The following is a 27,558-nucleotide window of genomic DNA, read 5'->3' as shown; positions in this document are numbered from 1 at the left end:
TTAATTTGTTGAATTTTGAGAACAAAAAATACTAATCTTATTGATTTATGATATGATTTCAATATCTTACACGGCTCTTATTTATATGCTACAGGATTTACACAGGACCACTAAAATATTTTTATATTACAAGATTTATTATATACTAATTAATACTACTTGATCTCTACTTAATTTTCTATTGATATAATTGATTTCTAATTTATCTGTCATCAATGTAATTAATATTTTTAATCTTCAAAATATTTTATTGATTATCTGCTCCCAATTTGTATGAAATTGAAAAATTGACTTCTGGTTAATTAGTCATCACCAACTACATGACTTTAATTAATTTTCCTATTTGATTAAGCAAATCAAACACTTAACTTTTCAATCATTTTTGAACGATTCCTCGCATCACTCCCTATAAAAGGACTACCCACGTACCTAGAGCACTCATCCCAAACCTTACCAGCAAACTAAAACAATGGCCCCTTTAAGATCCGTGTTGCTCCTTTCTCTCACTGTCTTCATCTTCACCTCGTGCCGTGCCGACCCTGATCCTCTTCAAGATTTTTGCGTCGCTGACTTACAATCCGACATCACTGTCAACGGTTTCCCTTGCAAACCGGCTTCTAATGTTGCCTCCAAGGATTTCTTCTTCAGCGGACTCGCTGTGGCAGGAAACACCAATAACATGTTTGGATCCAATATTACAGCAGGCAGTGTTCAGACCTTTCCTTGCTTGAATACGCTCGGTCTCTCCATGAACCGTGTTGACTTAGCTCCAGGTGGTGTCAACCCTCTCCATAGCCACCCCCGTGCTTCCGAAATTGGATTCGTTGTTCAAGGAGAAATGCTTGTTGGTTTCATCAGCACCGCAAATGTTTTCTATTCGAAAGTCGTGAAGGCTGGTGAGAGCTTCATTATCCCCCGAGGACTCATTCATTTCCAGTACAACACTGGGAAAGAAAATGGGGTGGCTATCACCGCTTTTAACAGCCAGTTGCCAGGAGTTGTGTTGGCTCCACAAACCTTGTTCGGGTCAAAACCAGCAATTCCGATTGATGTGCTCACAAAGACTTTCCAGGTCGACGCGTCAGTCATCCAGCTTCTGATGTCCAAGTTTGGACAAGCAACTTCACCTTATAACTAATAAATTAATTAATTATCATTTGCCTCGCTCCATGTGTATTCTAGCGCTTGATTAATTTTGAGCTATTCGTTATAGATTATATATTCATTGTGTAAATGATTGTTGGATGTAAACATAATAGTTCGTTGAATAAAAGCACCCTTGGTACGTACTGGGGTTTGTTTGTGAATTAGTATTTTAGCCAAAACATTTTTTGTGCCAACTATCTTTTTTTTTTAAAAAAACTTGGTAGTAGCTACCAAGTACTGATTACATTTTAGTATCCAACATCGACATCGCACCCTTCAATACTTGAAGCAAAACCTAATGACTATACTGCCACTTTCAATTTCTAATTTAAATTTTTCAAAATTTTCAGCATTTCTCCCACAGCTACCCTATTCCAGTTTTAGTTGCAGCACCCTTACGGTATTGCATCCAAAGGTTTCCCTCCTGTAAGATCTTGTTAGCTAGCAACGTAGGAGGCATGAGTTTATTGCGGAATATCTTCTCGTTCCGTTGCTTCCATAACATCCATTTTTGTGGCAACTATCGATTACTGAAAATTCGAACTTCTATTCTCCAGCATTAGCATATGACCAGTGTTTAAGCAGACTGCATGTACTGCAGTACTTGTATACGGCCTTGAATGTTGATTACTGAGATCAATATTTCACAGTTTCACACACGGGCTTATTCATGTCCCAATATTCGATTAATTTTGAATACGAATTTCAGCTTATTTGCATAATTAATAAAAAGTATAGACTTAGATTAGTTGTCATTTAGTTGTTACATCAATTCTTTAATATTGATTATGTTGATAATTAGTAGAAATATAGAATATACAGTTTGAAAAGGGAAAATCGCTATGTGTGATAGCTTCCGCTATAGCTACGCTATTCGCAATAGCTTTTTTTTTGTCTCCCCGCTATGCCGCTATAATCGCTATTTAGAACCTTGATATATACTAAGGTAAATATGACCGTTAGTACCTATCTATCTTTTATCTACAATAGGATGCCTATTTCTAATTTATACATTTTTCATATATACCCTTGAACTATAATAAATTGTTTCTTAGACTATTTACTCAACACCCCTCAAGCTAGGATTGTAAATATCGAATAATCCTAGCTTGCTTGTGATTTCTTCAAACGGCTTTGGGTCCAATCCTTTCGTAAACACATCCGCTAGTTGATCTTCACTTCGAACAAACGGTGTTTCTATTTCCTTGGCTTGGACCTTCTCTCTAATAAAGTGACAATCAACTTCTATGTGTTTGGTCCGTTCATGAAATACGGAATTTTGAGCAATGTGACGTGCAGAGTTGTTGTCACAATACATTTTCATGGGTTGATCAACATTAATTCCCATGTCTTTAAGCAATTGCTTGAGCCATATCAATTCAGTCGCGGTTGATGCCATGGCTCGATACTCCGCTTCCGCGCTTGATCGTGCCACAACATTTTGCTTCTTGCTTTTCCATGTTACTAAATTTTCGCCTACAAATGTGCAAAAAACGGTGGTGGATTTTCTATCAAAGCTACCGGCCCAATCTGCATCGGAATAGCCACATATTGCATTAGAATTATTATTCTTCATCCATATGTCCTTTCCGGGATTTTCTTTTAAATATCTTAGAACTCTATTTATGGCCTCTAAATGTGGTGTTCTTGGTGAATGCATAAATTTACTAATTTGGCTTACGAAAAAAGAAATATCCGGACGGGTTACCGTGAGGTAAATCAATTTTCCTACAAGTCTTTGAAATTGATTTTTATTTTCTAAGGGTTCACCATCCTTGGTATTTAATTTATATTTATTATCTGTTGGTGTAGAGGCCGGTTTACAACCTAATTTACCAGTTTCCTTTAATAAATCCAAGGTATACTTTCTTTGTGAGATTAATAGGCCTTTGTTTGAAAATGCTACTTCTATTCCTAGAAAATATTTTAAATATCCTAAATCTTTAATGTCAAAATTTTCTTTTAATTGGGATTTGATTTTTTTAATTACTTCTAAATTATTTCTGGTAATTATTAAATCATCTACGTATACTAACACAAGGGTTATATTTTTTCCTTCATTTTTGGTAAACAAAGAGTGGTCGGCATTGCTAATATTAAAATTGCAAGAAATTAAATATTGAGATAATTTGTCATACCATGCTCTTGGAGATTGCTTAAGTCCGTAAATTGATTTTTTTAACCTACAAGCAAGATTAGCTTTTTTTTCTTTTACATGACCCGGTGGAAGGGTCATATAAACTTCTTCCTCAAGTGTTCCTTGAAGAAATCCATTTTTAACGTTCATTTGATATAAATTCCATCCATTGTTTACGGCAATGGAAAATAACACCCTAACGGTATTCATTTTTGCAACCGGTGCAAATGTTTCATTATAGTCTATGCCATATGTTTGTGTAAATCCTTTGGCTACTAATCGTGCCTTATACCGTTCTATGGTACCATTACTATTATATTTAATTTTTGCACCCAACGGGTTTTTTATTTTTTGGTAATGGAACTATTATCCATGTTTCATTTTTTTTCTAGAGCTTTTAGCTCTTCTTTCATCGCTTTATTCCAAGTTGGATTTTGAATGGCCTCTTGGTAATTTTTTGGTTATATTTATTTTTCTATGGTAGTAAGAAAAGCTTGGTATGAAGGCAAAAAAAAATTATATGAAATTAAGTTTTGTATAGGATATTGTACGGCATAAGTAACATAGTCTCTAAGTCTAGTTGATGGTTGTGACACTTTAGTTGTTCGTCTAAGTCCCGAATTATTCACTCATTCGGTCTCATTTATGTCATCATTGTTGTCATTCATTTCTTATTCAATGTCACTTGTTTCATTTTCTTCTAAATTATTTTGTGCAATATAGGGTGTTACCGAATTTATGCTTTCAATTTGGGTTTGATTAGGCTCTTGAATCTCTCCTAATTTTTTAAAATATGGCTCATTTTAAAAAAAATACAACATTTCTAGAAATAAATAATTTTTTGTTAATAGGATCATAGCATTTGTACCCTTTTTTAAATGGTGAATACCCTAAGAAAATAGTTTTTGTTGATACAAAATCTAGTTTATCTTTCCTTTTAATATGTACAAAACTTGTACACCCAAATATTTTTAAATGATCAAAGGTGATTTTTTTGTTGGTAAAGAATTTCTAATGGAATTTCATTTTCTATCCTTGAACTTGGTAATTTATTAATTAGATGGGTGGCGCAAAGTATGGCATCCGACCAATATATTTTAGGAACATTGCTTTGAAACATCAATGTTTTTGTCATTTCCAACAAATGTCTATTTTTTCTTTCCGACACTCCGTTTTGTTCGGGTGTATTAATGCAAGTGGTTTGGTGTATAATCCATTTTTCTTTAAAAAAAAGTTTCAAAATTTTTGTTTACAAATTCCGTTCCGTTATCCGACCTAAATATTTTTAGTTTAGCATTAAATTGATTTTCTATAAGACAAAAAAAATTCTTTGAAGCAACTAAACACTTCATTTTTTTTATTTGAGTAAATATAACCAAGTGGTTCTTGAAAAATCATCAATAAAAGTTACAAAATATTTAAATCCATTGTATGAATCAATTGGGGCCAGTCCCCATACATCCGAATGAATTAAATCAAACATAGCTTCACTTTTACTATTGGAATGAGAAAAAGGAAGTTTGGTTTGTTTGGCCAATTTACAAACTTCACAATTGACATAATTTAAATTTTTACAATCCAAAATATAATTTAAAATCTTATCGGAGGGATGCCCAAATCTTCTATGCCATAGTCCGACATCTACGGATTTAGCGGAAGCACAAACATATTTTTTTTATTCAAAAAGTAGTGTCCGTTTTTAAGAAAACCTTCACCAATCTTCGTCCCGGTTTCCCGGTCCTGAAATACAACATTTTTACAAGAAAAAATCACGTCGCAATTTAATTCTTGTGTTAATTTTTGAACCGAAAGTAAGTTTATAGGAAACGTATCTAGGTATAGCACATTAAATATTTTTTTGTTACAAAATATAGTTTCACCTATGTCATTTATTTTAGCCTTCATACCATTTGCTACCAAGACAAATTGGTCATATCTAAATTTTTTAAAAGTGCTTAATTGCCAAACATATGGTCTGTAGCACCACTATCAATAATTATTTTATCTAACAAATTTAAATTCTTTGAGTATGAAGAGATACCAGAAAATTTGAACTGGTTTTGTTGAGTCAGCAGCACAGACACCTGCTGAATTAGTGATGTTAGTGTAATAATTTAGAAGTCAATAATAAGATAATTGATTATATATAAAAGCTTTGTTCATGAATTGGATGATTAATATCATTTTGTTGCCTTGAGTATTATTTTATTTATGGATCATTTCGAGTTCATGACTGAAATTGTGAAACTCCATAATATAGATGATATATACTCTTAAAAGGTCACTGACCAAGGTAATTAGCAGGAATACTAATTACCGCTGTAAGGTTAGTATGTGAATTAAATGATGGTCAAGTTTTACAGACCATAGACAAGGAGTTGTCATTTTAATCACATAGATATATGTTCCAGGAACATGATATTTGACAGACCCCGAATGAAACATTAAATAGAATTGTGTTCGTGTCATTTATGTTTTCATTCAGTGTCACGTTCTACAGTATGAGGTATTTATCGTTCCCACTGAAAAATATGTATGTGTGATTGTTATCCATCGCTGTCCGTAAAAAGCAGTCATAACGGTAGCTTTTCCATATGTATAGCTTAGCTGAGGAAGTGATAGTTTACCAAGAATACTATTTGTCCCTCGTATCTCTATACGAGCTATAGCATCACTGGGCCCCTTGGTAGAGTTAGATTATATGCATGCAGTATAATTACAAGAGTAATTATATTTGATAATCTACTCAAGATCAAGAAAAGATACAGTTAGCAAGGATGACACACTACCTTGAAACTGATCTGATAGCTATGAGACAGAAGAACAGACATAAGTAAATTGTTTACTGGATCGTGATATTGTACAGTACAGCATCATCTGTGTAATTGGATGGTCATGATGTGTTGCCAGATGCCGCTCATGATTATAGAAGTTAAAATAGTTTTAACTCGATTTACCAACATAACACAGATCCTATTGGGTCACACCATATAGGAGTTAATCAGATAATCTTATTGTGATTGATTATAAATTGGTTATGATCAGTAAGATGGTTATAATTAATTATACGTGTTATAATTAAATTATAAATGTTATGTAAAAATAACAAGCAAAAACATTGGTTAATTTATAAACGTGTGTGACACGTTGTATAAAAGTTAACCGGTTAATTTATAAATGTGCAGGACACGTTGTATAAATTACCGAAAAAACAACTGCAAGAAAAATATATATAATTGTTCAGAATAATTATACGAATATTATTTGTATTCGGGCTGAGGGCATTCGGGTCTTTTCAGATTCGTCCTTATCCGCATGACATGTCATCGATCCTATCCAGATAACACGTCATCGATCTTATCCACATGACATGTCATCCTTATCCATTCAATGGCATATCTTGTAAATAGGCCGAACTTGGAGGGAATTTTGGTCTTTTGGCAACCGACCCTAAACCCTATAAATAGGGGTGGAGGGGTAGAGAGAAAAATGACTAAACCCTATAAATAGGGGTTTAGGGTTTAGGGTTTCATGCAGAATCGAATCGGTATTTTTTCTCTTTCTCGGTTTCTCTCCCAAATAGTGTTTCGGTTGAGAAAAGAAAGTTATATGTAGTTGACGTATAATCTTGCGGGTTGTTGTGAAATATATTTACGGGATCGATGAATAGTGTTTTACCAAATTTCGCGGTATGTCAGTTTTGCATATTGATGAAACTGAGCAACCGAAAATTCGTGTTTACGGGTTTTCGTCTTTTTTCCCGTGAATAGTGTTTTTGCATAATTCCGCGGTTTACGGTATTTCTGGCAGAAGAAATAAACCGCTCTCCGGTTAGTCCTGGTGGATAACCGATAGAGGTATCACACGTGTGATACTCCGAGTCGATTCCTTCCTTGGTGAGGCTCTACTCGCTCGGTCTACATTTCAATTGTGATTTGGAAACAAGGTATAAATATGCTATATTAATCTATTTAATTGGTAAGTAGATTAAAGTTTTAGAAATCAATCATGGAGTAGATCTGTAAAAAGGATTAAATTGGGTTTTGATGCCAAAGGAATACTGAAGGTGAACCGCCTTGGAAAGTTTCCTGACATACCCCGTTTAATCCTGAGCTTAAGTTGGCTGTAGAAATTTTTGTTCTACTGTCATTCCGCAGCTTAAGCCTAAACGGGTTTTGGTTACAGCACCGTAAACCCCAACAAGTGACTGCAGTTGATCTGCTGCATCTACTGACCCGTTTCGGCCAGCCCCTGACCCGCCAGCGAAACAACCATCAACTGACCTGTTTCGGCCAGTTCCTGACCCGCCAGCGAAAAAGGTAGCACCTGATGTGTTTATTGTTGAAGGCCCATTCGTAGCCACAGGCCCACTAATGTAATTAGTCAGATCAGGTGCAAAAGCTAGCAGCTTTGGTTCGGCAGAGTTTTTTTGTTCAGCGAAATACACACGCCCCACTTCATTTCTTTCCCTGCCTTCATTCCGATCCCCTTTTCCTCCTCCAACAGAGCCTTGATTTTTCAAGTGTTTTGGTTTCAGATGGGGATGAAGGAACCAGCAATTTTCATGGGTGTGCCCCTCCTTTTTACACCCCGTGCATCTCTTGATTTCGTTTTGATTTGGGAGAATTTGAGATCTAGGGTTTTGACCTGATTTGGGAAATTTTGATTTTTTTCGCTGCTGCAAAGCCATGGGTCTCGTGTCCTTCTTCGACTGTGAGTTGCGGGCCTCCCATTGCCTCTCTTCGACTTTCTTCTTGTTGAATCATATTTTTGATTTGGGAGTAAGAGGGAAGAGGTATGATGTTCATAATCTAAGCCCTTACGGCTTCATAGCTCGGGTTTAATCCCGCAAGGTACTAAAAAATATCTTCTTCTTCTCGTTTTTTTATTATTGCCAAGTCGGTGGTTGCCGGCCAGTACAATCGGAGCTCATTTTTTTCTTTTGAAGAGTACCAAGGTACTCTACGTGTTTTCTTGTACCTTGTTTTTCTTGTTGAATTTCTAGTTTGAGTTGATAAATCCGAGAGTAGTTATTTTCTTGGCCGTACATGGCTTTCACGGCTTCCCATAGCTCGAAGGCTGTGTCGGGGAGAAGAAATAGCTCAGCAATGGATGACTCCATAGAATTTGTGAGCCAAGTTATAATTTTATCGTTTTGAGTTCACCATTTCCGCATTGGCTTTTTTTCCGCTTCGGTCAGCGAGAGCGGGTTTGCCACTTCGGGCACTTTGTTGTCTCCCGTGATGTATTCACGCATCTCTCGACCGCTGAGCGCTCGCGCTGCAGCCTTTGCCCATGTAAGGTAGTTTTCTCCATTGAGTAATGTATTTGTGAGCTTTGAGGATTTGTTGGTAGCCTCGTGTTGCCCTTCTTGAGCCATCTACTCTTTGCTGTTACCATGTTATTTTTTAGAAATGTAAGCTGAAGAGACAAGAAAATTTGTATATTTGAAAAGTTGTGTATTTTTCTAACTCTTACGTACAGTGACTGTGTAAGTATATATATACTAAGGTCAATATGACCGTTAGTACCTATCTATCTTTTATCTACAGTAGGATGTCTATTTCTAATTTATACATTTTTCATATATACCCTTGAACTATAATAAATTGTTTCTTAGACTATTTACTCAACAGATGACATGTACGATAGAATAATCTATTTTTTATCTCAGAATTTCACTAATACCAATTTAATTACACAATAAGCTTTCACAGCAATAAACAATCAAATTGAATAAACCGGGTTGCATATATAGCAAACCTTTATTTACCAACACCACAAACAAATATAAAACAACCACTAATAAAAAGAAAATAAATAAAAACACAAATTACCTCTCATATGGACACACTATTTGGGATTCCCTTTGGAACCAACCCGCCAGTTTTACTCTTATCGGAAGTATTTGGGTATAATAATGTACACGGAAAATTTACGGGTCCATTTCGGTTCTTCAAAGTTGGATCTGCATTCAAACCCTTGATCTTCTCCTCTATTCCAATCAGTCTCTCACTAAACTTGTCAAAAGCATCCAGTGCCTTCTCATCAGATGTCCATTCTGGTGTGTCGCGTTGTCCGAGGTAGACTTCATCTGACGAATGCCGAGACAAGATCTCGATCAAGGATATTACTAATATAGTTTGTAACTGACTTGATATAGTCTTCAAAAAGACCTTATCAGGGTTTTTCTTCAATTCTTCATATGCATCTGTTCCTGGTTCAGGCATTGGTTTACGAGTAACGGTTGGGCGATTCAGGAGGTATCTGGCATATGGGTACTGCCCAAAATTAACAGCTGCATGTAGAGCTGAGGCGACCCAAATTATGGTGGTGCATGTCTTGGTTAATTCCTCGACTGTTTGCATCTTGGGCCACCATTCCTCGTCTTTTTTGTCGCCATGCCCAACCTCACGAATCTCCTTCCACCAAGCTTGGAGCTTTGTATCGGATTTCACCGCCGAGTCACTCGGATAGTAGAGAAAGCAGTACTCATTGACCCACGATTCAATCGCGGACCATACAGCAAGACCATCAACAGCATATGGATAGTCCTTGATTAGTAAGCGAAGCTTGTAAGGGCTTGAAGGGTCTTCAACCGCAACTCCTCTACAAAAGACATATCATTGGGATTTGTGTTATTATACAATCTTACACAAGTTTAATTTGTATAGTTGTCATTTAGATCAATAGGATTCACGTTCTCAACTTCTCATAATAGCCGACTGATATATGTCAATCAAAATTGTCAAGTTATAAAACCTTACTAATTCCCAATTTAGTTAATAAAATTGTATAAAATCATTGTTTCAAATAAAGAAGTTTAGAAATTTATGAATGTATTTCTATTAAACTTAGGTGTTGTATTTCTTTGTAATGTTAAAAGTGGTTTCATATGTCATACCTCTTGATGAGATCAGCTGGTAGGCCTTGCTCTGTGAATTTCCAACTCTTATATACATCAGACGACATGGCGAGGGCATATTTCTGACGAAAAACAGAATTTTCGACTATGCCACCGGCACTGATAAGGGCTTGGCGTGCCAATGCATTGATGTTCATTGTGTCACGGTAATGTGGGCTCATGAGCTTGTGTATTGGATGAGTGACGCTCAACTGTCTATTTGTGGCTATGATGAATGGTTCTATCACCGCATGGGTCTTGAGCCTAAATTTTTTTTTTTTTGAACATGATTATTTTAAGTGTAATATGTTTCTAATTAAATCTAATAGTAAATCCAAGTCATGATGAAATTAATAAATTGTAATTGTAATCACTGAAAAAACATGAACTTAAAAACACACCAATGGCTCATAAGTTGGTGATATCCAGAGTCATTGGCTGCCACATAGGCCTTGGCCAACTGCCAAATAGATCCGTCAACTCCCTCTGATGCTGGTGTGTACACCTTGCTTACTGCACCATGTTCCAACCCATCGGAGTGCGGTAGGCTTAGCTCGATAGCAAGCGGTTTGATTGTGCCATCATCTTTCAGGAACAAGAGTGTTCTGGTGGCATAGATAAATGTTCCTTTCAATGCATTTATATTTGGTAGGTAAGGCATGATGGCATCATGATAGTCGAGTATGTATAACTTATTCTCCTTTAGTGCCTGTCAAAGAACACCCATAAGGCAATAAATAAGTTGCAAAGACCCAAAAATAAAAATAAAAATAAAAACAAATTACATGTACGAGAAAAGAAATTTATCATATACCAAAAATTAACATTCATAAAGAAAATTATTGGTTTTGTACTTATAATAATGGTAGTATATCCCTCTAACTCAAATCCAGTCAGGTTGACCTGGTAGAATGAGACCCGAACTATTTATTGAATTAATCTTAAAGACGCCGTGCATCTATTGCATGCCCGAAAAAAATTAAAATTGCTCGGCTCTCTTCTATTAATTTATTTACCTTAAGCACTGTAAATCCATCAAGGTTATTTAGAATGTGCTCCTCCTTAATTGTGCTCGTCTGGTTTCCGTATACTGTTGGATCAAGGTTGCTAGTTGGGGGGAATTCCTGTGTAGATCATGAAGTTTTGACTTATTTTCACAGTACTATATTAGTTAAAATTTTATAGATTCATTTAGAGAAAAACTGCTACATATGAATAAGAATGATGTACCTCGAGACGTCTAATGATGACCGGGTTCACGCCAGCAATCATTTCACGCCCAAATTCTTCGTCTGACCTCCAAGCAAATTTATCCTCTGTTCATTCATCAATTGATTAGAATTATTTCTTAAAAAAGATTGAAGCTCCTCTGTTCATTTACCCTTGTGTACCTTTGAGCACATGCGGAGTCGGAAGTCGAAAGGCATGTCCCTCACTTCGAAACGTTTCCTTGAAGAGTTCAAATGGAATACTCTGGCGCATTTTCTCTAGCATATGCGGGTGAGGCAGGGATAACCCCCCATCATAAAGGTCGAAGGTATCATTAAACGAATCGAACTCATTTGGTGTCAGGTCAAAGATCGCACTGAGTGTAGGGAAGATAGATTGACCAATTAATTTTAAGTTATATGCAAGGAAATCGGACAACTTCAGATGGCCAAATCGTTCGTCGCGTGGCACATATATGTCTAGGCTATGCAGTACAGGTTGTTTGCTTTCGCATTTTGGATCTGCATGACAAGTTAGTTTATAATCTAAAAATAAAATTGGTTCATATTTTGCAATTTTAGTTCTCTTCTCTCGGTAATGGGCAGTTCATGGTATACTGACATGCTTGGGTGATGAGTTTGATTTTTCATTGATCCCGTCTAAATAAGGTAAGATAGGTGGCATGTTATGAGCAAACCTGTTTTGGTTGGGGGGCGACCGGTACGGCCACGGCGAGGATAGGGGTGCTCTGGCCCACCGAGAGTTGTGCGCACATGATCATCACCCTTGTCGGGGTCACCTAGGTCATTGTAGACTGCATAGCCATAGACCCGATCGCTCTCTTTTAGAGGGCCTATAACATCATCACCTCTGAGATTGATTAGCTCTTGCTGTCTATATGGCAACAATGGCTGTGGCATTTTGCTCGGTAGACATGTCTGTGAAAATTGATCTATATTTTTTGAGATAGATTAATTAAATCTTAGTTCATTTACGAGTAATAACCATAAGGATCAGCTTATTGATTTAGGCTGAGCGTTTTTGTTTGCCTTTTGCTTTTAGTTGTTTCTTCTTTCTTCCATGTAAAAACTTAACCATGTATCGTTTTCTTTATTTTAATACAAACTGTTCTTTATTTTAATCATGTATCGTTTTCTTTACATTTTTTTTGAAATTTTTTTATTATTTATTATGCGAGTTTTTAAATTGTTGATTTTAATAAACAGTGAAAAAATTGAATCATTGAAAATAATGATTTTAAAATTGACTTAATAAATAGTAAAAAACTTTTAAAAAAAATTAAAATTTGGTCTCCAAGCTCATTTTATTATAGATTGAATGTTCAACGGTTTAGATCGACTATTTAGATTTTAAAAATATAAAAATCAAAACGTTTGTTCCACAGTCTACAAACAAACATTTTAATATAAACCAACTCCACTCGATATATGTACACACACAGAGAGACACACAAACTGTTCAATGGTACTTTGCCATGTAGCTTTCAAAAAAAGAGAAGGGCCATCAAATTTTTTAAAAGTTATATATAGTCCCAAATGACTGTACGTTCAAATCAGATATTGTTAAAAATAGGTTGTATTAATGCGCTTGTCCAATCACACAGTTCGGTCGGTTTGGTTAGTTCGATATTTTTGGGATCGTTTAGCAACAAAGGATTAAGAGTGAAGGATTAAAAGCTTAAGGAGCGCTAAAGAACCAATGTTCGATTGTCTTAATCCGTGGGTTTTGTTAAGGAAGCTAAAGGAAGGGATGTGGGTGCTTTAAAGTCCGGGCAGAGGATTAAGATCCGGGTAAAATGAAGCTAAAGGAGGTGTTCTTAATCCGCGCTAAAGAACCGGTGTTCGGTAGGATTAAGCGGCTAAGGAAGCTAAAGAAAGCGTATTAAGCCTTAAGGAGGCTTAATCCTTTGCTGCCGAACGACCCCTTCAGGTTTGAAAATCCTAAACCGAACCAAATATAAAAACCGAAGCAATTCAAAAATTCAACCAAACTTTTTATAAAACCATCGTTTGATTGTCCAGTCTTATAATAAGAGGGCACCGGAATTTAATTTCTTGACCTAATTTTTTTTTTTAGTTTTGTAATCTAAAAAAAAAAAAAACTGGAACCTAAAAGTATTCCTTGAAAGGCTGAAATTTTAAATAGCGGTTATTGAATAGTTCTTATTTTTTTAATTCTCCTTTTTTTTCTAGCTGAAAATTTATATACACCTGAATTTTAAATTCCGGCTCTCCTAAATCTCAATTTTTTTTGAGAGAAAATGTGGAGTAGTTTTCAAATTTTGTTTTATGTCTTAAATAGAAAAAATCGGCTGTACAAAATATGTTGGTCTATATATTAAAAAAATCAATTATGGAAGGACCCTACTAATTAACTGGATAATACAATATTTATTAATATGGTTTATTAATGTTTGAGTTTCTCAGTTACCTATATATACTGTCCAGAAAAAAAGAGATATTCCACTACTACTTTTACCATAAATGAATTCCATTTCTCTTAATTTCAGGTCAAACGCGTAACTCATCCCTTAAGACATTTAGGAACTAAAAAAATAAAAAATTAGAAGCCCTCAATAAATTACAGTTGTTTAATTTTATTTCATAAAAGAAGCTAATTAAAAATATCTAAAAGACGCAGGTTTTGTAATTTATTTTATTAATTACATTATGCAATTTTATTTTATTAGAACCCGTGTACTTAATTAGTAGTAATTAGTACTACGTGTTACGAATTTATTTGCACCAAGTAGCCGGGCTACAGAAGATCCAAAATCTTTTAGCTCCAATTTTCGAGAATAACATGTTAGATTAATTATTATTAAGTAGTCTAAATAATGGATATAAATGTTTGAGAATTTTTAGTCTTAAGGTCATAAAATAAATTTTGAAACTCTAGGTGCCATTTAATTGAGAGTTACAATTTTTTTGGTTATCCAATGTTAATAGCAAACTAAATTTAATTTGTTCATTTGCAATCAAATATACCGGATTAAAGATAAACAAAAATAAAATAATTAAGTTTTATGTCTGCTCATTAAAAGTAATTACATACACACAAATATTTATATTTTAAAGATTTGTAACATTAAGATAAAGTGTTAAGGGGAAGAAACTATTTATACATAAAGTTGAAGTTTATGATTGCATCTTCCGCAAAGAAATTATTTATACATAAAGTAGAAGTTTATAATTGCATCTTCCGCATTAGATATTTTAGGTTTGTGAGAATTATATATACATATTGTTCAAGATTTTAAAGATTATGTTTGATCTACATAGCATCTAAAAAATATTGAGTTGTACTGTGACCTTTTTTAATAAAACAAAACAAAGAGAAGCTAAAATATATACTTTGAGTTCAGTAAAACTCAAATACCAGTTCTACTCTTCATTCAGTAAAACTCCTATACAAGCTCATCAATTAAAATAGTACGTGATCTTGTAGAAAAATAGTTGAGTTCACATTAGTGGCTCATATTAACCTATTAGTTAATTAATTTTCAAAATTTGTTAAAAATAATTTCCCTGATTTTCCTTGAGGGTTTACAATCAAAATTTAAAAAATTAATATTTCCATGATATAATTAAAAATAATAATTAAAATAAGTTCGACAAACTAACAAATAAAATTTCTGGCCAAAAATAGTACAAACAGAAACTAAAAAAAATAAAAAAATTTAGACGAAATTAAGAAACTAAAGAGATATGCTGTTAGAAAATTCGCAAAGAGAAGCAATAGAATAGTACTTATCAAAATGGATGTAAAAAAATTGAGCATTACGGTGCAAATCTTCCTATATGGTGTTGTATTTACAAGAACATTGCCAGAGGACCATTGATTTAAGTTAGGAGGAGGAAGAAGCGTTATTTTCCGAACGTGGGTTTCTGTGTAGGCAGGAGAAAGAAAGAACATAAAAAAAAAAAAAAAAAAAAATGAAAACTCCTTAATTAAGTAGCACCGGTAAAGTTGTCTATAAAAGAGCCAGAAGATGTGTAAATGTGGTATTTAGGAAGACTATTTTCTAAAGCGAGGAGGTAGTTGGATTAATAAAAATTACCAAGAAATTAGCGCAGATTAAAACGTAAAGGAGGCTAATTAAGTGCGAACAGGTAAATAAGAAAACAACTGCGAAACCGACATTTGACTCGATGACAGAGCTTTGTCCATGAGCTGAAATGGGTATCAATAAAGTCCATATGTGAAACTATATATGAAATCTTGATCTCAGTAACCAACATTCAAGACCGTATTTTTATAATTTATATAGACCACTACTGCAGGGCATGTAGTCTGATGTCTGCTTAAACCATCATTGGTCATATGCTTAAGCAGAGGAATAGAAGTTTGACTTATCAATAATCAACAATTATCACAAAATAAGTTTTGGTTAAATTACTAATTCATAATTAAACAAACCCCGGTACGTACCAAGGGTGTTTTTAGTCAATCAACTGTATGCAATATCCAACAATCATTTACACAATGAATATATAATCTATAACGAATAGCTCAAAATTAATGAAGCGCTAGAATACACATGGAGCGAGGCAAATGATAATTAATTAATTTATTAGTTATAAGGTGAAGTTGCTTGTCCAAACTTGGACATCAGAAGCTGGATGACTGACGCATCGACCTGGAACGTCTTTGTCAGAACATCAATTGGAATTGATGGTTTTGACCCGAACAAGGTTAACGGAGCCAACACAACTCCCGGCAACTGGCTGTTAAAAGCCGTGATAGCCACCCCATTTTCTTTCCCGGTGTTGTACTGGAAATGAATGAGTCCTCGGGGGATAATGAAGCTCTCACCAGCCTTCACAACTTTCGAATAGTAAACATCTGCGGTGCTGATGAAACCAACAAGCATTTCTCCTTGAACAACAAATCCAATTTCAGAAGCACGGGGGTGGCTATGGAGAGGGTTGACACCACCTGGAGCTAAGTCAACACGGTTCATGGAGAGACCGAGCGTATTCAAGCCAGGAAAGGTCTGAACACTGCCTGCTGTAATATTGGATCCAAACATGTTATTGGTGTTTCCTGCCACAGCGAGTCCGCTGAAGAAGAAATCCTCCGAGGCAACATTAGAAGCCGGTTTGCAAGGGAAACCGTTGACAGTGATGTCGGATTTTAAGTCAGCGACACAAAAATCTTGGAGAGGATCAGGGTCGGCCCGGCATGACGTGAAGATGAAGACAGTGAGAGAAAGGAGCAACATGGATCTTAATGGGGCCATTGTTGCTTTTTGTGTTCTTTGTGTGTGTTTTAATTAATTATTGTGCTTGTAAGGATTGTGATGAGTGCTTTAGCTAGGTACGTGGTTGGTTCTTTTATAGGGAGTGATGCGAGGAATCGTTCAAAAACGATTGAAAAGTTGGTGTTTGAATCCTTCAATAGAACGGGAAAAGTAATTAAAGTAATGTAGTTGGTAATAAGTAATAACTAATTAACCCCAGAAGCCGACTTCTGACTTTCGATAAAAAAAAATTGGAGCAGATAATTAGTAGACTCAGTCCTTATCTTTGACTTTTTGTAGTGTCTTATTTTATTGTTATCAGTCCAGACCTCTTCCTTTTAGTGGGAACAGAGCTAGCGTAACGAGGAGAGGTACGAAGCTTTCTGGAATTGAAGATATTACGCCTACATACTAGGATTAGAAAAGGAAACGGTAAACTAGTTGGGTGGATTTTTTTTTTTTCATAATGTGGTAATGTTTAGTGAATTCGTATCCTCCCAGCTACCTGACTCAAGCAAATTATCAATGGACGGCCCAGATTAATCTCAACTGGGCCGAAATCAATCTGGTGCTTATAAAAACTATAGGCAGTCCGTTTTGAGATTCGTGCCAAGTTAAAATAATTAATTTGGACCGTCCGTTTATAATTTGCTTAAGTCAGGTACCTGGGATGATCAAATTCATGTTCAGTGATATTTGTGGAATCTTTCCATATATATTCGTCCATCAAATCACTTTTGAAAATCACCAACTTTATCAAAGCCTAGATATCTTTGTCCTCGAACTGTCCATACAAAAAATTTTAATTCTTTTATCTATATTCATGAATTGTTTTGCAGAGATTTTTTAATTAAAAAGTAGAGTTTGTCATTTTTAAAATTTTTACTAAACCAATAAAATATTTACGGGATTGAGAATTGAAATTCTTCGCTCTCATTTGGTGAGCTTAATATACACACAGTAGTTATAGTATTCCAAACTATAGTTTGGGATGTGGTTGTGTGCAAAGGACTTTATCAGAGTCATGTCCGTATTGAGAATTGTACAGACCGAGTTAGGATCGTACGAATCTAAACCGTTTCATAAATCTAAACGTGCGGTTTGTGTGAATTTTAATCAAATAATTTAGATTCGGTTAAAATAAGATTATGTCAAAAATTTTATGGACCAAAAATGTACCCCCTACTAATTGGATAACTTCAATTTTGGTACAAATTTTGACAAGACAGCTTTTAATTTATGCAGAGATCATGATAGACAAAGCAGGACAATTTTCACTTTATTATCTTTGCTATGTATAAATTAAAAACTGCTTTGTCAAAATGTGTACCCTCAACTCCGGTAAGCTCCTTGTTAGTTTTGTTCAGACTAAAAGGAAGTAAATTTGGACAGCTAACATAGTGCAAAAAGTCAGATTAAGCAAAGGACTAAGTCTACTGATCTTATCATTTTAGACCGGTTTTGTTGAATTTTGAGAACAAAAAAATACTAATCTTATTGATTTATGATATGATTTCAATATCTTACACGGCTCTTATTTATATGCTACAGGATTTACACAGGACCACTAAAATATTTTTATATTACAAGATTTATTATATACTAATTAATACTACTTGATCTCTACTTAATTTTCTATTGATATAATTGATTTCTAAGTTATCTGTCATCAATGTAATTAATATTTTTAATCTTCAAAATATTTTATTGATTATCTGCTCCCAATTTGTATGAAATTGAAAAGTTGACTTCTGGTTAATTAGTCATCACCAAGGTTCTAAATAGCGTTTATCGCGTCATAGCGGGAAGCCGAAAAAAAAAGTTATAGCGACTAGCGTCGCTATAGCGAAAGCTATGCCACATAGCGTTTTTTTATTTTTATAAAAATTATATCATATATTTGTACTAAATATCAACATTATATAAGTCTCATAGAATAATAAATAACATCAAATTGATTAAAAAATTATAGTATTCATATTGAACCAATACAAAGTCCAAATTGCGACTCAAAATATCCATAGTATTACTAATATCATAAACTATCGATCTTTTTCTATTCAAAATATATTTAGCATCATGACATAATCTATCTTTTTTCTATTTAAATTTCAAAATAACCTAGACATCATGGCATAATTAATTATCTTAATCTATTCAAAATATTCAAACTACCATATAGTAAGTATCATTTTGTTACTTCAAGAAATATCTTAATATATTTAATTTGAGCCTTTATTTAAAGCTCATATAAATTAAAAAAAAAAAAAAAAAAACAGCTCATGTTGCATAGCGCGCGCTAGCTTCCTTATTTGATCTCATTTAATAATTAATAATTTTTTTATTAAAATAATAATTAATAATTTAATATAAAGCTTAGTATGTCAATTATAAAAAAAAATCACGGTTAAAATCCAATCTGAGCCTTTATTTAAAGCCCATATAAATTGAAAAGAAAAAAAAAACAGCATGTTGCATAGCGAGCGCTATTTGCGCTACACGCTATGCGCTATAGCGGACCGCTATTACCGCTATAGCGTCTGTAGCTCAAATAGCGTGTTTTAATTGTATAGCTTAGCGTTTTGGGTCCAAAAACGCTATAGCGCACTATTTAGAACACTGGTCATCACCAACTACATGACTTTAATTAATTTTCCTATTTGATTAAGCAAATCAAACACTTAACTTTTCAATCGTTTTTGAACGATTCCTCACATCACTCCCTATAAAAGGACCAGCCACGTACCTAGAGCATTCATCCCAAACCTTACCAGCAAACTAAAACAATGGCCCCTTTAAGATCCCTGTTGCTCCTTTCTCTCACTGTCTTCATCTTCATCTTCACCTTGTGCCGTGCCGACCCTGACCCTCTTCAAGATTTTTGCGTCGCTGACTTACAATCCAACATCACTGTCAACGGCTTCCCTTGCAAACCAGCTTCTAATGTTGTCGCCAATGATTTCTTCTTCAGCGGACTTGCTGTCGCAGGAAACACAGATAACATGTTTGGATCCAATGTGACACAAGGCAATGTTCAGAGCTTTCCTGGCCTGAACACCCTTGGTCTCTCCATGAACCGTGTTGACTTAGGTCCAGGTGGTGTCAACCAGCTCCATAGCCACCCCCGTGCTTCTGAAATCGGATTCGTTGTTCAAGGAGAAATGCTTGTTGGTTTCATCAGCACCACAAATGTTTTCTATTCGAAAGTTGTGAAGGCTGGTGAGAGCTTCATTATCCCCCGAGGACTCATTCATTTCCAGTACAACACTGGGAAAGAAAATGGGGTGGCTATCACCGCTTTTAACAGCCAGTTGCCAGGAGTTGTGTTGGCTCCACAAACCTTGTTCGGGTCAAAACCAGCAATTCCGATTGATGTGCTCACAAAGACTTTCCAGGTCGACGCGTCAGTCATCCAGCTTCTGATGTCCAAGTTTGGACAAGCAACTTGACCTTATAACTAATAAATTAATTAATTATCATTTGCCCCGCTCCATGTGTATTCTAGCGCTTGATTAATATTGAGCTATTTGTTATAGATTATATATTCATTGTGTAAATGATTGTTGGATATAAACATAACAGTTGATTGAATAAAAGCACCCTTGGTACGTACTGGGGTTTGTTTGTGAATTAGTATTTTAGCCAAAACATTTTTTGTGGCAACTATCTTTTTTTTTTTTTGAAAAACTTAGTAGTAGCTACTAAGTACTGATTACATTTTAGTATCCAACATCGACATCGCACCCTTCAATACTTGAAGCAAAACCTAATGACTATACTGCCACTTTCAATTTCTAATTTAAAATTTTCAAAATTTTCAGCATTTCTCCCACAGCTACTCTATTCCAGTTTTAGTTGCAGCACCCTTACGGTATTGCATCCAAAGGTTTCCCTCCTGTAAGATCTTGTCAGCTAGTAACGTAGGAGGCATGAGTTTATTGCGGAATATCTTTTCGTTCCGTTGCTTCCATAACATCCATTTTTGTGGCAACTATCGATTACTGAAAATTCGAACTTCTATTCTCCAGCATTAGCATATGACCAGTGTTTAAGCAGACTGCATGTACTGCATGTACTGCATGTACTGCAGTACTTGTATACGGCCTTGAATGTTGATTACTGAGATCAATATTTCAGTTTCACACACGGGCTTATTCATTGCCCAATATTAGATTAATTTTGAATCCGAATTTCAGCTTATGGACAAAGCCCAGTAATCAAGCCGAAGGTCTGTTTCACAGTTGTTTTCTTATTTAGGCAAATTCAGAACACTACTAGTAGTCTTTTTCCGACGCTTAATTAAGAAAAAAAATCTTTACTTAGAATACTACAAATCATTAGTATGGTCATTTTTTTTTTCTTTTCACTGTAATCTATTGATGACATGTACGATAGAATAATCTATTTTTTTTCGACTCCTCGATTCTTCAAGGATCGATAGAATACTACAAAATAGAAATCATCTCATAATTTCACTAATACAATTTTAATATTACACAATAAGCTTTCACAACAATAAACAATCAAATTGAATAAACCGGGTTGCATATATAGCAAACCTTTATTTACCAACACCACAAACAAATATAAAACCACCTCTAATAAAAAGAAAATAAATAAAAACACAAATTACCTCTCATATGGACACACTATTTGGGATTCCCTTTGGAACCAACCCGCCAGTTCTACTCTTATCGGAAGTATTTGGGTATAATAATGTATACGGAAAATTTACGGGTCCATTTCGGTTCTTCAAAGTTGGATCTGCATTCAAACCCTTGATCTTCTCCTCTATTCCAATCAGTCTCTCACTAAACCTGTCAAAAGCATCCAGTGCCTTCTCATCAGATGTCCATTCTGGTGTGTCGCGTTGTCCGAGGTAGACTTCATCTGACGAATGCCGAGACAAGATCTCGATCAAGGATATTACTAATATAGTTTGTAACTGACTTGATATAGTCTTCAAAAAGACCTTATCAGGGTTTTTCTTCAATTCTTCATATGCATCTGTTCCTGGTTTAGGCATTGGTTTACGAGTAACGGTCGGGCGATTCGGGAGGTATCCGGCATATGGGTACTGCCCAAAATTAACGGCTGCATGTAGAGCTGAGGCGACCCAAATTATGGTGGTGCATGTCTTGGTTAATTCCTTGACTGTTTGCATCTTGGGCCTGTTGGATTTATTGCCAACCTCGTTGGATTTAATGCCAACATTGAGCATATATGTAATCTAATTATGCATTGTTTACTGTCATATATGATTGTCAATTAAAGTGATCAAATAAGGAAATAGACAATCAATATATTCATTAGGATGTGGTTCACAAATGTGCAGAACAATTTAGGCAAAAATCAAATCATTGATGGACTGATTCTGAAATTTGCAATTAAGGAAACCAAATTTTCAGCTGCTGCTCGGATTTTGATGCAGTTGCACATTTTTTGATGCACGTTTTTTAAGTTGGCATGTGGCTGAAAATTGGTTTAGGGTTAGGGTTAGGGTTTGGCAATATGCCGACTCTACATCTCTATAAATAGGTTGGTCCCCAAAGTACAAGAATATACGAAAAGTTGCAGAATTTTCTAGCCGTCATCTAGTCAATTCTGTAGTCTTCTCTAGTTCTCTCTATTAAAGAATAGAGATGTGAGATCATTAAGAAATTGTGAACACGATCTCACAAGGGCAGTCTTGTAGCTTTGGAAGGCTTTATCCTACCACTAAGAAAGCTGTCGACGCTTCAACCTCTACATCGGCTCGAAGTTTTTCTTGCCGCTGTCTTACAAGTTCATCAACCACTTTTGAGAGAAGCTTTGCATAAATACGCTAATGGAGTCAGGTATTGCGTCTGCTCCCTAAGAATTGATGAATTTTGCATGATGGTCATTTTGGCATAGGTAGATCAATAGTGGCATATAGAATTAAAGTAATTATGTTAAATCAACAAGTGGTATCAGAGCCACTCCTATGCCAATTTGAATTATTTGTTTAGAATTGATGTAGAAAATAAGCAATTGATTGTTGATTTTTCAATTGTTTTTCAATTGTTTGCTATGTATTTCTATTCTCTGTGTTGAAATGGGTAAATACAAATTTGAAATCAACCCTCTCTGTTGCTACTGTGATTACTAAAATAATCGAACAAAATTTTTGACTTGATCCGAACAAATATTTTAATGATTCGTGTATTGTTTAAACAATTTATTGATCCGAACAAATAATAATTTATTTGTTTAACCAATTCATATATTTTGGATTCGGCATATTTTGGATTTATAATAGATTCGGATTATATCATAGTCAATATTTTATTATATCATGGTTAATATTTTATTAAATCCAACTTTCCAAAATTGAATTATACTCAATGTTTATTATCAAAGTTTTGGAATTATATTCGGGTCAAATTAATCGTGGTATATTACTATGTTAAAATTTATGTTTTTGATTATAACATAGTAAAGCTATTCTGTTAAGACATTTTTTAAAGTATTCCGCTGCTATTTTGGTAAAGCCAAATTTTAGAAACTGTAAATTATTGTCAAGCAATTAAAATTTTCCTTTTGCATTAGATTGATTGCACATTTAGATTATATAATTAGGATATAAATTATTGTTCTTTTAAAGGCAAAGGGATATGTAATTTGGATTTGAATTAATTGATTCCTAATTGTACCCAAAGGTACCTCTTTTGATGAGGTTAATTCAAATGCATTTTATGAAGGAAGTTAAGGTGCAATTAATGGATGTAATCATTATCGGCCCAAAGGAAGGTAATGGTTACAAAAATTATTTGTGCAAGTGAGTAATAATAAACTATAGTGATGATCAAAAATTTTACACATATGTCAACCTTGTCGGCCCAAAGGAAGGCATGTTGTTCGGTATGTTCTAGGTTATCAATACTTTATTATTGCGCCAAAGTATCATAAGAAATTGACCCGTTACCCAAAGGTAGCCGCTTAATGGAAACCGATACTTTGGTTTTATGATGATATTAAGACTCATAAAATATTTGGTGATTTATTAAGACAAGTTGCAACACTATGAACGTAACAATGTCAAGGCAAGTTCTGTCTAGGCAAGTCGGAATTTGAAGCGAATCCTTGTGATCCCTGACTTACCTAGGAACTTACCTGGTTGTGAAATTCGGATGCGTTGTGACAATAAGGAAAAATTATCAAATATTTTTTGAGCATTATGGCCTTTACTAGAATTAATAGTTTATAAATTAAAATTTCAGAATTAAGACTAAATCGTGTTTATGGTGTGTTTTTTGTGAATCAGCTAGCATTACTACAGGTCTTAAGGATATGCCTATGTTGAATGGGACCAATTTCAAGTATTGGAAGGAGAGCTTAATGATAGTTCTTGGTGTTATGGATCTGGACCTTGCATTTAGAGAAACTTGTCCCACTATTACGGATGCAAGTACTTCTGATCAAAAGAAGGAAAAATAAAAGTGGGACAGGTCTAATCGCATGAGTCTCATGATAATGAAACGGTCCATTCCAGAGGTATTTCGGGGCGCTATTTCAGAGTCCATTTTGAGCGCTAAACTCTACCTTAAGGACATTGAGGAAAGATTTGTCAAGAGTGAGAAAGGTGAAATAGGAATACTCTTGACAAAACTAGTCTCAATGAAATATAAGGAAAAAAGAAACATTAGAGAGTACATCATGGAGATGTCTAATGTCGTTTCTAAGCTTAGGGCACTAAAGATGGAGATCTCTGATGATCTTCTGGTGCACCTAGCGTTGATCTCTCTTTCCTCACACTTTGGACAGTTTAAAATCAGCTACAATTGTCAGAAGGATAAATGGACAATAAATGAGCTGATTTCACACTGTGTGGAGGAAGAGGAGAGGCTGAAACGGGATAACACTAAAAATATCTATGTTGCTACTACCTCTAAGACTAAGGGTGGAGTCAAGCGCAAGAAACCGGACAAGTCTAAGGATACTAAAGCTGCAATCTCTACACAGCAGAACAAACCGGATAAGGGCAAGTCAGTTGCAAAATCTGATGAGCCGGTTTGCTTCTTCTGCAATGGAGCAGGACACAAGAAGAAATACTGTCAGGCTTACCACGCATGGCGTGCTAAGAAAGGTATATCTTTTGCTTTGGTTTGTACATAAGTTAATTTGATTTCTGTATCTAGATACACTTGGTGGATAGATTCAGGAGCAACTACTCACATAAGTGTATCTTTGCAGGGCTGCCAAAGTTACCGGAAGCCAAATGATGATGAAAGATTCATTTTTGTGGGCGATGGTAGCAAGGTGGAAGTGCAAGTTATTGGAGTATTTAGATTATTATTAAAATCAGGCTTTTATTTGGATTTGCATGAAACTTTTGTTGTTCCGTCTTTTAGACAAAATTTAATTTCTGTATCATCTTTGGACAAGCATGGTTTTGCTTGTAATTTTGGTAATGGAAAATTTAATTTGTTTCATGATTCAAAGTGTGTTGGCTCTGGTTTTCTTTCTGTTTATGATAATCTATATACATTGGATGTAAATAGCTCGTACATTGAGGCTTTGCAAACAGATACAAGGAAAAGAAAATTAACAAATGAGAACTCAGCCACATTATGGCACAAGCGATTAGGTCACATTTCTATAAAAAGAATTAAACGCCTTGTGTCAAATGAAATTCTCCAACCCTTAGATTACTCGGATCTTAATGATTGTGTAAATTGCATAAAAGGGAAACAAACCAACTTAAGGAAATATCAAGCTAGAAAGTGTTCGGAAGTCTTAGAATTGATACATACGGATATCTGTGGTCCGTTTCCAACGGCCAAAAGAAATGGACATCGTTATTTCATTTCTTTCATAGACGACCATTCGAGATATGGCTATGTATATTTGATTAAAGAAAATGCTCAAGCCCTTGACATGTTCAAAAGTTTCAAGGCGGAAGTTGAGCTACAACTCAGCAAACGCATTAAGGCTATCAGATCTGACCGTGGTGGAGAATACTATGGCAGATATGATGGATCAGGTGAACAACGTCGAGGGCCTTTTGCTCAGTTCATAGATGAATGCGGAATTGTCCCTCAGTACACAATGCCTGGTTCGCCAGCAATGAACGGAGTATCTGAGAGGCGCAATAGAACGCTTAAGGAGATGGTAAGGAGTATGATTAGTCGTACTACTTTACCAGATAATCTATGGGGTGAGGCCTTAAAGTCTGCAGCTTATATTCGTAACAGGGTACCCACTAAAGCAACTAACAAAACCCCATACGAGATTTGGACCGGGCATAAGCCAAGTTTAGGTCATTTGCGAGTATGGGGATGTCCAGCTGAGGCAAGGCCTTACAAACCTGCTGAAAAGAAACTAGATGAAAGGACAATTAGTTGTTATTTTATTGGGTATGCCGAGCGCTCAAGGGGTTATAAATTTTATAATCCTACAGAACATAATGTATTTGAGACGGGAAATACGAAATTTTTCGAGGATGTTGAGTTTGTGGGGGGTGAGAAAATAATTGATTTCGAAGAGGAATATGCAAATATTGAAGAGAAATATGCAAATATTCCATTAGGTGTTGCGAGTTTTGTGGATATAGATCCGAGTTTTACTCAAAACACTATTACGGACGAAATCATTATTGAAACTCAAACTCAACAAGATGAAACAACACAAAATGAAAATACAAAAATGGGTGCAGGCCACTCAGGGTCGCACGAAGGTTTGGAAGATGCTGTTGTAGGCCAGATTGTTTTAGACAATGCTAGAAATCCTCAGGAAAATTTAGAAGAGCCAATTAGGAGGTCCACTAGAGAGAGAAGGCCTGCAATATCTTCGGATTATGTAGTATACCTTCAAGAACATGAGTTTGATGTTGGCATGTTAGACAATGACCCCATTAATGTCAAACAAGCCATGGAAAGCTCTAACTCTCACAAGTGGACCGCTGCCATGAATGAGGAAATAAAATCTATGGCAGACAATGACGTTTGGGAAATTGTCTCATTACCAGCAGGAAAGAGAACCATTGGTTGCAAATGGATATTCAAAACCAAGCGGGACTCGAAGGGTAATGTAGAGAAATATAAGGCACGTCTTGTCGCTAAATGTTTTACTCAAAAAGAAGGCATTGATTATAAATAGACTTTCTCTCCGGTTTCACTGAAAGACTCTTTAAGAATCATATTGGCATTAGTGGCACATTTCAATTTGGAGCTTCATCAGATGGATGTTAAAACTGCGTTTCTTAATGGTGACATTGAAGAAACAATTTATATGGTGCAACCAGAAAACTATGTATCAGGAGATGCAAAGTCCATGGTATGCAAACTTAAAAAAGTCCATTTATGGGCTAAAGCAGGCGTCTCGTTAATGGTATTACAAATTTCACAATGTGATTGTCTCATTTGGATTCGAGTCTAACATTGTGGATGAATGTATATATCTCAAGTTCTGTGGGAGTAAATTTGTGTTTCTGGTTTTATATGTTGATGACATTTTGCTTGCCAGTAACGATATAAGTATGTTGCAACAAACTAAGAACTTTCTGACTAAAAATTTTGAGATGAAAGATCTTGGTGATGCATCATTTGTCCTAGGGATAGAAATACTGAGGAATAGAACCCAAGGTATATTAGGATTATCCCAAAGGAATTATATCGATAAGGTTTTGGCAAGATATGGTATGCAGAACTGTAAACCAGGAAATACCCCTGTGGCAAAGGGAGACAAGTTCAGTCTAAACCAATGCCCGAAAAATAATTCAGAAAAGGAAGTAATGCTACAGTATCCATATGCCTCAGTCGTTGGGAGCATCATGTATGCGCAAGTGTGTACGCGTCCGGATATTGCGTTCATCACTGGCATGCTAGGGAGATACTTGTCAAATCCAGGTCCAGATCATTGGAAAGCTGCCAAGAGAGT

The 27,558-nt window shown here is 35.2% G+C and overlaps 4 protein-coding genes and 1 pseudogene across 4 annotated transcripts; 2 read left to right on the top strand and 3 right to left on the bottom strand.

The window, feature by feature from the left end:
• The first annotated feature begins 450 nt into the window (after nucleotides 1–450).
• Nucleotides 451–20,256, top strand: LOC144575078 (germin-like protein 3-7). Its single transcript, XM_078325198.1, has 2 exons — nucleotides 451–1,262; nucleotides 20,242–20,256. Exon 1 carries the CDS (start codon nucleotides 470–472, stop codon nucleotides 1,136–1,138), a length of 669 nt encoding a protein of 222 aa, XP_078181324.1. The 5' UTR covers nucleotides 451–469; the 3' UTR covers nucleotides 1,139–1,262; nucleotides 20,242–20,256.
• On the bottom strand, nucleotides 8,961–12,330 carry LOC144575076 (putative linoleate 9S-lipoxygenase 4). Its single transcript, XM_078325197.1, has 7 exons — nucleotides 12,094–12,330; nucleotides 11,579–11,917; nucleotides 11,418–11,503; nucleotides 11,204–11,311; nucleotides 10,589–10,896; nucleotides 10,188–10,451; nucleotides 8,961–9,892 (listed from the first exon to the last, which is right to left on the bottom strand). Exons 1-7 carry the CDS (start codon nucleotides 12,314–12,316, stop codon nucleotides 9,124–9,126), a joined length of 2,097 nt encoding a protein of 698 aa, XP_078181323.1. The 5' UTR covers nucleotides 12,317–12,330; the 3' UTR covers nucleotides 8,961–9,123.
• On the bottom strand, nucleotides 15,937–16,710 carry LOC144575079 (germin-like protein 3-7). The gene has a single exon (XM_078325199.1). It carries the CDS (start codon nucleotides 16,657–16,659, stop codon nucleotides 15,991–15,993), a length of 669 nt encoding a protein of 222 aa, XP_078181325.1. The 5' UTR covers nucleotides 16,660–16,710; the 3' UTR covers nucleotides 15,937–15,990.
• On the top strand, nucleotides 19,446–20,277 carry LOC144574641 (germin-like protein 3-7). The gene has a single exon (XM_078324652.1). It carries the CDS (start codon nucleotides 19,446–19,448, stop codon nucleotides 20,106–20,108), a length of 663 nt encoding a protein of 220 aa, XP_078180778.1. The 3' UTR covers nucleotides 20,109–20,277.
• Nucleotides 20,278–21,268: 991 nt separating this feature from the next.
• LOC144574640 (linoleate 9S-lipoxygenase 1 pseudogene) lies at nucleotides 21,269–21,880 on the bottom strand (annotated as a pseudogene).
• Between the last annotated feature and the right edge of the window lie 5,678 nt (nucleotides 21,881–27,558).

Source organism: Carex rostrata, chromosome 23 (assembly GCF_964058835.1).
Source record: "Carex rostrata chromosome 23, lpCarRost1.2, whole genome shotgun sequence".
Lineage (NCBI taxonomy): Eukaryota > Viridiplantae > Streptophyta > Magnoliopsida > Poales > Cyperaceae > Carex > Carex rostrata.
Note: the sequence above shows the minus strand (reverse complement) of the source record. Positions and strands in the feature narration are given on the sequence as shown.

Bases quoted from the DNA above. Each gene is read 5' to 3' on its own strand.
- LOC144575078 (XM_078325198.1), top strand. From the start codon at position 470: ATGGCCCCTTTAAGATCCGTGTTGCTCCTTTCTCTCACTGTCTTCATC.
- LOC144575076 (XM_078325197.1), bottom strand. From the start codon at position 12,316: ATGCCACAGCCATTGTTGCCATATAGACAGCAAGAGCTAATCAATCTC. The intron at 10,897-11,203 runs GTAAATAAATTA...GTTCTTTGACAG, and splicing joins ATGGATTTACAGTGCTTAAG to GCACTAAAGGAGAATAAGTT. The intron at 9,893-10,187 runs GTATGACATATG...TGTCTTTTGTAG, and splicing joins CCAGCTGATCTCATCAAGAG to AGGAGTTGCGGTTGAAGACC.
- LOC144575079 (XM_078325199.1), bottom strand. From the start codon at position 16,659: ATGGCCCCATTAAGATCCATGTTGCTCCTTTCTCTCACTGTCTTCATC.
- LOC144574641 (XM_078324652.1), top strand. From the start codon at position 19,446: ATGGCCCCTTTAAGATCCCTGTTGCTCCTTTCTCTCACTGTCTTCATC.